Source organism: Chinchilla lanigera, unplaced genomic scaffold, assembly GCF_000276665.1.
Source record: "Chinchilla lanigera isolate Chin_1 unplaced genomic scaffold, ChiLan1.0 scaffold00092, whole genome shotgun sequence".
In the NCBI taxonomy this organism is placed as follows: Eukaryota; Metazoa; Chordata; class Mammalia; order Rodentia; family Chinchillidae; genus Chinchilla; species Chinchilla lanigera.
The window spans coordinates 8070853-8080432 of NW_004955493.1; the positions used below are offsets into that span (position 1 = coordinate 8070853).

Here is a 9580-nt window from a genome sequence, read left to right on the forward strand (position 1 = left end):
GAACCGACACCCTAGCAACAAGCCCAATACCCAGTTAATCGGTCGACCTTGGGTGTGGGGGGTGGAGACGGGACCTCTACCCCATAAAACAGAACCGCTGCCCCAATTTGGCAGTTTCTCAGCTCTGAGCACCCCCGCTCCTCCCCCGGAGCGGCTCTGTGCTGCTTCCTGCAGTCCTTACAGTGAAGTACTTCTGCTTTGCACCGGTCTTCTCTGACTCGGGCTCCTCTTTCTATGAGAAGCCTGGCGAGGGAGAATCTGCGGACCCCTAGACCCTGGACCCACTGGACAGAGCAATAAGAATTTACAGCGAAGGAAGGGACGCTCCCTAGTGGAGAGGTTAACCAGAGGGAGAGCAGGTGGGCAAAGCATGAGGAGCCAGGAGCGCGGAAATCAGGATGACCGGCACCCCAAACCCCAACAGATACAAAGGAAATAAGGGGCGGCTACCCAACTTAGAAGAAAATTCTTATTTAGTATACAAAAATACATATATATAATACATAAATCTATAAACACATATATTTGTGTATATAAAGTATATATATATCTCACTCTAGGATCACTGTATTACTGCACTAGGTACACACACATCCCTTTATGTAATCACTGACTCTAAACTGCTTTTCTTTTTTTTTTGTCTTTTTGAGACAGGGTCTGCCTATGTAGTTCAGGCTACCCTTGATCTCACTTTGTAGTCCAGGCTGGTCTCGAACTCGCAACGATCCTCCTGCCTCAGCCTCCTGAGTGCTGGGATTACAGGTGTGCACCACCACGCTCGGCTCTGCTTTTTTTCTTTTTATAAATAAATCGTCTTCCTAAAACTCTGTCTCTCTAATTGACTATTAGTACTGACTTTTTGACCCCGCCCAGCTCCTAACCTCCCTGTGACACTTTCAGTCCCAACTTGGCAATGATGGAAATTCCAGACCGGAGCTACGTTTTTGATTTGTTTAAATTTTAACTTATATTGGTACGTATATGCAGTGCACAATGATTGTATCATGGGGTTGGTACTGGTTTTTGAGCCTAAGTGAAGGAGCTTGTGGCTGCAGACACCAACTCCAAAAATACTCTCCTCCCCACACCCTTCCTGTTATTAACCAAAGGCTAAGGCTGCACTGTCAAAACTGTCAAAGAAACTGGGTATGTTGATGCGTACCTCTAATTCTAGCACTCTGGGAGGCTGAGGAGCCCAGCCTGCCTGGGTAATTTTGCAATTTAGTGAGACCTTATCTAAAAAAAGAAAAGGGAAAGCCAGGCGTTGTGGCATACGCCTGTAATCCCAGCACTCGGGAGGCTGAGGCAGGAGGATCATGAATTCGAGCCCAGCTGGGGAATTTAGGAAGGCCTGTCTCGAAAACTAACCAGCTAAGTAACTTCTGCCCCTAACAAAACAGAAACAGGGCGGAGGGGATCTTGGGAGGAATAAGCAAAACTAGGTAAACACCGAGTGAAGCTCACAGAGAGAAACACAAAGGCCAAATGACAGGATGACTCTGTGTGTTCCTTCGTTATTAGCTGAGCACTTGTTTTGTGCCACACATTTTATCCTAACCCGGAGACAAGCGTTGAACAAAACTTATGTTCTGGTAGGAGAAGACAGACAATAAACCAACAAATAAATATATTTCATGTCAGATGGTGTGTTGGTTTGGGGAAGGCCCAAGGGTCAGTGGTGGAATCTAGAAAGTCTGTGCCAGCGGGATGAAGGATCTGTGCCAGCAGGCTGAGGGGTCTGCACTGGAGCCAGGAAGCGCCACTCAGAAGAACCAGAGTCCCCGAAAGGTGCCACAGCCATCCTCAGCAACAGTGAGGTCCCGAGCTCCTCCAATGGTGAAGACAGCCGAGCTCCCATCAGGAAAGCCAATGCAGCAAGCTTCTCCGGGAGACCGGCAGTGCACCTTCTTCCCCTCCGGAGCCAGGAAGCGATGCTCAGAGTGAGGACCAGAGCTCCCCCAAAGTGAACTGAAGCCATTCTCAGTGCCAACAAGTCCCGAGCTCCTTGGACGAAGAAAATAGCCAACTTCATCAGGAAAGTCAGCACGACAAGCTCCTCCAAAACAACCAACAGCTCCTTACAGCTTCTACCCGCTCCAACAGCTCTCTCAGCTCCCAACAGCCTCCTTCTCCATCTCCAGTTCTGCCTCTTATGCTGCTGACAACAGTCCCCAGGTGGGCCTCCCACACCCAGCACCATGCTTACTCAGATCAGCTGGGGGTTACAAGTTGACCACCAGTTGTCAATCCACTACAGATGGCGACAGATGTTTCAAAGAAAAAATAGGGAAGGCAGATCTTGGGATGACATGAGATTTAAATCCATGGAATGAACCTGGTGGTACGCATCTATAATCCCAGTACTTGGGAGGCTGAGGTAGGAGAATCACATGTGGGCAAGTTAGCAATTTAGAGAGAGCCTTTTCTAAAAATAAATAAAATAAAACTAAATTAATAAAATGAAGAGCTGAGAATGTAGTTCAGTGTGAAGGCTCTGGGTTCAATCTCCGGCACTTCGAAAACAAACAGACAAAACCCAACAAACCTCAGAGAATTACCAGGCATGGAGAGTCAGCTACAGTCCCAGTTACTTGGGAAACTGAGCAGGAGGATTGAGGGCAAAAGAGTGAGACAGTGTTTCAAAAAAAATATGGAGGACCTCGGAAAGGACCCATTGAAAATGTGATGCTAGCGGCTGGGGATTTAGCTCAGCGGCACAGCGCCTGCCTGGCAAGCTCGAGGTCGTGAGTTCGATTTCCGGTACTGGGACCCCCCCCCCAAAAAAAGAAAATGTGATGCTAGCTGGGCGTGGTGGCGCATGCCTATAATCCCAGCACTCAGGAGGCTGAGGCAGGAGGATCCTTTCGAGTTTGAGCCCAGCCTGGGCTACAAGGTGAGCTCAAGGCCAGCCTGAACTGCATAGCGAGACCCTGTCTCAGAAAGACAAAAAGAAAAAAAAAAAAAAAAAAAGAAAGAAAAAAGAAAATGTGATGCTGAGTACAGATGTGAGGCTGGAAAGGGAGGGAGTTATGCAATATCTGGGTTTGAAACTCCATCTGTCAGGCAAAGCGGGTGCAAGTGTGAAGTTCTTGTGGGACGAGGGCAAACTGGGATAAGAAACAGGTCAGGGGTCAGAGCCTGGATGAAATTCGGACTGAGACTTGAAAGATAAGCACACAGCAAGGCCTGTGCTCCCAGGCAGAACTGAGCTCTGGCTGCAGGCTCAGGATTCAGTTCGTTCATTTATGCAGCTGTCTCTCTATCATCCATCCTCCAGGCTCCCGGGCGCTGGCTCGGGGACTGTGTTAGGCGCTCGGGAGAAAATGCCCCCCTGACCTCTGGAAGAAAATCTTTCAGGCCTTGTGAGGGTGATTCTGTGAGTGTGACCCGGGCGAGCTGGGAGCTTGGGAAGCCACGGCTGACACCTGGGGAGGAGCTGCAGGCGCTGGGGAGGACCCCAGAAGGGCGGAGGAGGAAACAGGGAAGGAAGGGGGCCGCTGCCTGGTATGTGCCCTCTGTCTCCCCGCGGGCCCTGAGCGCTGACTCCAGGCGGGGCTGTGACGGAGCGGCGGACGGGCCAGGACAGGTGGCCCTGACCAGATGCCCGCCCGCTGGGCGCTCAGTGCCGGCTTCAGAGCAATTCCAGAGGCGGGGGAGGGGCTGGGCACAGCAGTTAAATATAGCTCTGGGGCCGGGCCCCACCCCAGTGGGTCTGCCTTCTGGTCAGGGTGTGCCTGCCCCCCTGCTGTCCACTGCCGTCCTCGCTCCACGCCTGCGGCCAGCCCCGCAGCTCTGATCGCATCGTTAGGCCTGACCCTGCCCGCTGGGAGTCTCTTGCGGCCTGAGACCTCTCCCCAGAGCTGTGAGTCCTGGGGGCCTGGCGGTGTGGGGGATGGGGGGCTGGGGCTCCTAGAGAGGAGAGGGAGAAGCTGGCTCCGCTGGGGGGTTCTAGAGAATTCGGGCTTGGTGCTGAGGCCTGGCCTGGGTCAGGCGTCCAGGCCTGGGGCTAAGACGGGCAGGCGCGGTGGGCGAGACTGCCTGGAACCCGGGCCTGGGTTTAGGAGCTGGAGCTCCTGGAGGGTCCTGATAGGGACGTATTTCCGATAGCATCCGAGAAAGCAGGGGACTCCCTTGAGGAAGGGGACCAGGCCCCTCTCCCCCCTCGGCCGAAACCGGGGTGTGAGGTGGGGTAGGCTGGGCTCCCCTGCGGGGCCACAGGCCCGGCGGAGCGCGGGCGCACGGCCTGCCGGCCTCGCTGAGGGCTCTGCCTCCTCCTCCAGCTCAGCATGTCCACCGCGCCCCGCCTCCTGCACCAGGAGCTGTCCTGCCCGCTGTGCCTGCAGCTGTTCGACGCGCCCGTGACCCTCGAATGTGGCCACAGTTTCTGCCGCGCCTGCCTGGGCCGCGTGGGCGGGGAGCCGGCCCCGGACGGCACGGTGCCCTGCCCCAGCTGCCAGGCACCCACGAGGCCGCAGGCGCTCAGCACCAACCTGCAGCTGGCGCGCCTGGTGGAGGGCCTGGCGCAGGTGCCGCAGGGCCACTGCGAAGAGCACCTGGACCCCCTGAGCGTCTACTGTGAGCAGGACCGCGTGCTCGTGTGCGGCGTGTGCGCCTCGCTCGGCTTCCACCGCGGCCACCGCCTGCTGCCCGCCGCCGAGGCCCACGCGCGTCTCAAGGTGCCCCTGGCCGGGCTTGGGCGGGATCGTTGGGTAGAGTGAGCCCCACGAGAGGGAGTGCTCGGATATGCGGGTGTCCAAAGGCCCCAGAAAGACGTGTCCAAAAGTATTTATTGGGCTGTGCAGGAGTAAACGACAGGTGCAGGGGCGGGCGACAGGGTCTGGAGGCACCCCGGGGCGCTTGATCCATCCCTATGCAGAAGAAGCTGTCTTTGTCCTGCTAGCGGGAGGGGCTCCCTCAGTGGCTCCTAGAGCCGGCAGAGCACCTGTCCTCAGGCCGGAGTTCCCGGTTTCAAGACGGCCCCTGCGCAGCCTCACAGCGCTCCCTGCACCAGCCCGGCAGACTCCTAGCTCACGGCAAAACCCTTTTCATAGGAGTCCACCCAGCCCAGCCCAGCCTCGCCTGTGGGGTTGGCCCCAGCATTCACAACATCATCCAGCTTTATCTGTGGACAGAGAACGGAACCTGTGGAAGGGAGCCCAGTGGCAGCAGCTGCGAGATCCAGTAGCTGCCGGGCTCCAGGGGTGGGGTGGTGAGAGGAGGGGCTGGGTCGGGAACCTTGCACAGCCTGGGAAGGGAGGCCTGCGATGCCCAGCCGGGCTAACGAGGAAGCCGCTCAGCCTCCCGGCAGATGCCCATGGCCAGAGGTGCCCGCGAGGTTTGTGCCCAAGTCCTCGCCGTGGAAGGGACCAGCTGTCAGTGAGGTCCCCCAAGAGCCTCTCCTGCGGGATGCTCTGACAGCCTTGGGGCAGCGCCCCACCCCCAGCATCAGCTTGAATCTTTTGAATTCACCCGAGGCCAGGTTCTCAGCGCCTGCCGACTGCGTCTGGCTTCTTCCTGGTGGCTCAGCCCTCCACCCTCGGGACTCTGGTCGTGCCTGGCCCGCGTAGGCGAGAGGCGGTCCAGGAGGCCGTCCCGGGGAGGAGCCGTGGTCCAACCCTGTGGCACCTGCTAGGCGGGGACTCCTCGGCACACACCGCCTGCCGGCTCTCTCAGGCTCCCCGGGGAGCAGGGGCACTGGTTTGTTGAGGTGGTACAGCTACTCCCATTCCACCGACGGGGAAACTGAGGCCAGAAGCCATGGAGTCAGGAAGGGACCCGCTGGATTCCAGGACCACACACCTGCCTGCAGACGCAGCCTTGCAGGGCTGTAGGGCTGTAGGCTGAGCTTGTATCCTGGGAACCACAAGCTAACAGGCTTCGACAGTAGGGTTCAGCCCCCAGAGTGTTTAGTGGGTCTGTACAGGACCCCTTTAGAAACCTGCCTGTCCCCAGAGGGTGTGGCTGTCCGGGGAGGCTGCCTGGGGGTGTCTGGCCGGCAGAGGCTGATGTTCTGCTTTTTAAAAATTTTTTTCTTAAATTTTTTTGTATCAGGACTTGAACTCAGGACCTTGCCCTTGGCAGGCAGGCATTTATGCCACTGAGCTATATCCCCGGCCCAAAAATGTTTTTTTTTTTTTTTTGTACCGGGAATTGAACTCAGGACCTTGCGCTTGCCAGGCAGGCACTTGTGCCACTGAGCTATATCCTGGCCCTGATGTTCTGCTTTTAAAGGGCGAGGCCCAAGAGTCGGGGAGTCTGTGTTTCTTTTTCCACATATGCTTCCCTCGCCCCTGGAAGCTGCCGTGTGTCACAGGTGCTGTATTGCCTGTCTGGCTGGGGAGCCCGAATCCTGCTTGAGTTGGTCCTCCTTGGGGCTGAGTGCCGAGGGTCAGGGAGGGGAAGAGTCGGCCCTCAGGACCAATGCCGGCCAGGGCTGGGGCTGGGGACACTGCTGGAAGAGGAGCTGGCCTTGAGTGCGAGCTCCAGACGGCAGGTTTTTTTGGGGGCGGGGCAGCAATGTGAGTTTGGGGTGGTCAGCATCTCTGTCTCTCCTCCCCGCCGCCCAGACTCAGCTCCCGCAGCAGCAGCAGCAGCTGCAGGAGGCCCGGGCACACAAGGAGAAGAGCGTGTCCGTGCTGGAGCACCAGCTGGTGGAGGTGGAGGTGAGGGGCTGCTGGGGGCGTGGGGACTGGGGGTCCCGGCTGAGGGCGTCCCACCAACTGCCTTTGCTTGCCTCCCCTTACAGGAGACGGTGCGGCGGTTCAGGGGCGCCGTTGGGGAGCAGCTGGGCAAGATGCGGCTGTTCCTGGATGCCCTGGAGGGCTCGCTGGACCGGGAGGCAGAACGCGTGCGGGGCGAGGCCGAGGCTGCCCTGCGGCGGGAGCTGGCGGGCCTGCACTCTTACCTGGAGCAGCTGCGGCAGATGGAGAAGGTGCTGGACGAGGTGGCTGACAAACCACAGACCGAATTCCTCATGGTGAGCACCGGGGTGACCCTGGGCCAACGGCTCAGGCTGCAGAGACTTCATGCCATTGTCAGGTGGAAGCTCTGAGGCCCAGAGAGGGGCAGGGATGAGGTAGGGTCACGTACTCAGGACCCGAGCCTCAGGACCATGCTCACGTTGGACACTGCACAAGGGTGCTGTACCCAAGCGGACATAGTCATACTGCAGACGGAATAGGTTTCCATGCATATCAGGACAACCTTTTAACTGAGAAATATGAGTCCCTTGGGGAGGGGATACTGATTTCTAATTCACACGAAGGGACAAGGCTTGGGGTGGCCTTGGGTCTTGGGTTTCGTTTGGCTTTTCCTGCCCCCACACTCCTGGTTGCCTGTCCCATCCAGAGAAGTGCCCAGCGTCCTTTGAGCTTGCTTCACCTCTGTTCTCTTTTTCTCTCTCTCCAGAAACACTGCCTAGTGACAAGCAGGTGAGAGCACCCTGGCTGTGCCCCTTCGCCCTGGTCTTCCAGTCACCCCAGCTAGTTGCCACCCACTCACACACACCAGGTGCCTTCATGCCTCCCTGTACTTTGCAGGAACACAGAAATAAATCAGACCCGCTTCTTATGCAGGGGCTAGGCTGGTGCTGTGACCCAGGAGTGTGTGTGTGTGCGTGTGTGCACGAGCGGCGGGGGATACAGGCATCCCTGTGTGCTCCTGCTGTGAGGCAGACAGAGGTGGACAGGAGGCTTCCCCGTGGGGAGGAGCCCTGAGCTGGTTCTGGAGGGAAGGATGGGCATTAGCTGGCTAGGGCTGGAGGAACATCAGGACAGGAGGAGAGGGAGGAGCCAGGGCAGAGAGCCCAGTGGGTGAGATGAAGCTGGCGTGGCAAACTAGGAAGGGCTGAGGCCGCGGATCTTATCCCAACAGAAGGATTTCATTTATTTTTTTAAATAAATTGTAAAGCTGGGTGTGGTGGCGCACGCCTGTAATCGCAGTACTCGGGAGGCTGAGGCAGGAGGGTTACTGAGAGTTCAGGGCCAGCCTGGGCTACATAGTGAGTTCAAGACAGATTGAACCACACAGTGAGACTCTGCCTCAAAAAGCAAAACTAAAAAACAATTATGTTATATGCATTCTGTAATTTTTTTTTCTTTTTTTTTTTTTTTGAGACAGGGTCTAGCTATGTAGTTCAGGCTGGCCGTGAACTCATGGCAAACCTCCTGCCTCAGCCTCCTAAGTGCAAATTACAAGTGTGTGCCATCATGCCTGGCTTGTTTTAAGCATGAAATGTACATTTTCCCTTCACTGGGGTTAGTATATTCACATTGTGCAGCTCAAACTGACAGTCCAGCAGAAGTTTTAAGCGAGGGTGTCCCATAGGGAGATTGTGGAACCCTCCTTCCCCCACAGCCCCGTCCTCCTGTCCTGGGGAGTACTTTCTGTTGCCCTCCCCCAACAAAGACACCTCCCTTCACCGCCCCGCCCCCAGGCTGCAGAAGATCCTGGCAGAGTCACCTCCCCCTGCCCGTCTGGACATCCAGCTGCCTGTCATTTCGGACGACTTCAAATTCCAAGTGTGGAGGAAGATGTTCCGGGCTCTGATGCCAGGTACCGAGAGGGGCTGGCCCTGGGCTTGGGTGTGGTAACTAGGGCTGCAGCAGGAGGCCCTGCCCCATGCCGAGAGACCTCGATTCCAGCTCAGGGGATCAGGAAGAAGGCTCCCCCCCCCTGCAGCCCTCTGGAAGACTTCTGGGTGCGTGGGGTTCAGGGGTGACACACGGGAAGTCGCCACTGACCTCAAGAATAATGCTGTTGGGTCTGGGGATTTAGCACAGCGGCACAGCACCTGCCTGGCAAGCGCAAGGTCGTGAGTTCGATCCCGGTACCGAAAGAAAAAAAAATAATGCTGTTGGCAGATGGGAGGCCGGGGCTTGGGCTTGAACCCCTGACCCTGTGTCACCCTCGGCCAGGCCCTGCCTCTGGACATGGAGATGATGATTCCTGCGGTCACGGGGTGGGTGGGCCTGGGCTGAGGACCCGAAGCGCTCCTGGAGCCCTGCGGGCTGGCCTGGGTCAGATACTCCGGTGTCCCCTGGCTCTGGTGTCCTATGGCTGGGGTGGTCCAGGGCCTCAGCCTTGCCCGGCAAGAGCTAGAGCACATCCGGGTGCTGCAGGACGCACAGGCCCTTACTGCCTCTGGTCAGTGCGCCGGTGGGAATGCAGACACCCTGGGTGTATTTTTTTTTTTTTTTTTTTTTTTTTTTTTTTTTTTTTTTACTCTTTTTTTTTTTTTTTTGGTCTTTTTGAGACAGGGTCTTGCTGTGCAGTTCAGGCTGGCCTTGAACTCACTTTATAGCCCAGGCTCGCCTCGAACTCGCAACGATCCTCCTGCCTCAGCCTCCCGAGTGCTGGGATTATAGGCATGCGCCACCACGCCCGGCCACCCTGGGTGTCTTGAAGAGAAACCAGACCCAGAGAGAGTGGCTGGGAGGCCAGGTGTGGTGGCGCAGACCTGTAATCCCCGCAGCCTCCGAGGCAGAGGCAGTAAGTAGCAGCCCAAGGTCGGGCGCAGCTCGGTGCCAAGGCCCGGGTTCAATCCCCAGGAGCCCCACTCCGCTCCCGCAAAGGACAGTCC

The 9580-nt window shown here is 57.0% G+C and overlaps 1 protein-coding gene across 2 annotated transcripts in view; it reads left to right on the forward strand.

Annotated features, from left to right (window-relative positions):
* The first annotated feature begins 3668 nt into the window (after window positions 1-3668).
* The window catches only part of Trim72 (tripartite motif containing 72, E3 ubiquitin protein ligase), a 17091-nt gene continuing 11179 nt past the window's right edge, over window positions 3669-9580 (forward strand). Inside the window, exons 1-6 of one of the 2 annotated variants that reach the window (XM_005405311.2) lie at window positions 3669-3862; window positions 4281-4676; window positions 6567-6662; window positions 6746-6976; window positions 7408-7430; window positions 8435-8750. In XM_005405311.2, the coding sequence (XP_005405368.1) occupies window positions 4287-4676; window positions 6567-6662; window positions 6746-6976; window positions 7408-7430; window positions 8435-8591 (897 nt within the window). In that variant the 5' untranslated portion in view covers window positions 3669-3862; window positions 4281-4286 and the 3' untranslated portion in view covers window positions 8592-8750. Of the gene's footprint in view, window positions 3863-4280; window positions 4677-6566; window positions 6663-6745; window positions 6977-7407; window positions 7431-8434; window positions 8751-9580 lie in introns of those variants that run through there. The other variant, XM_005405312.2, reaches the window with a different exon arrangement.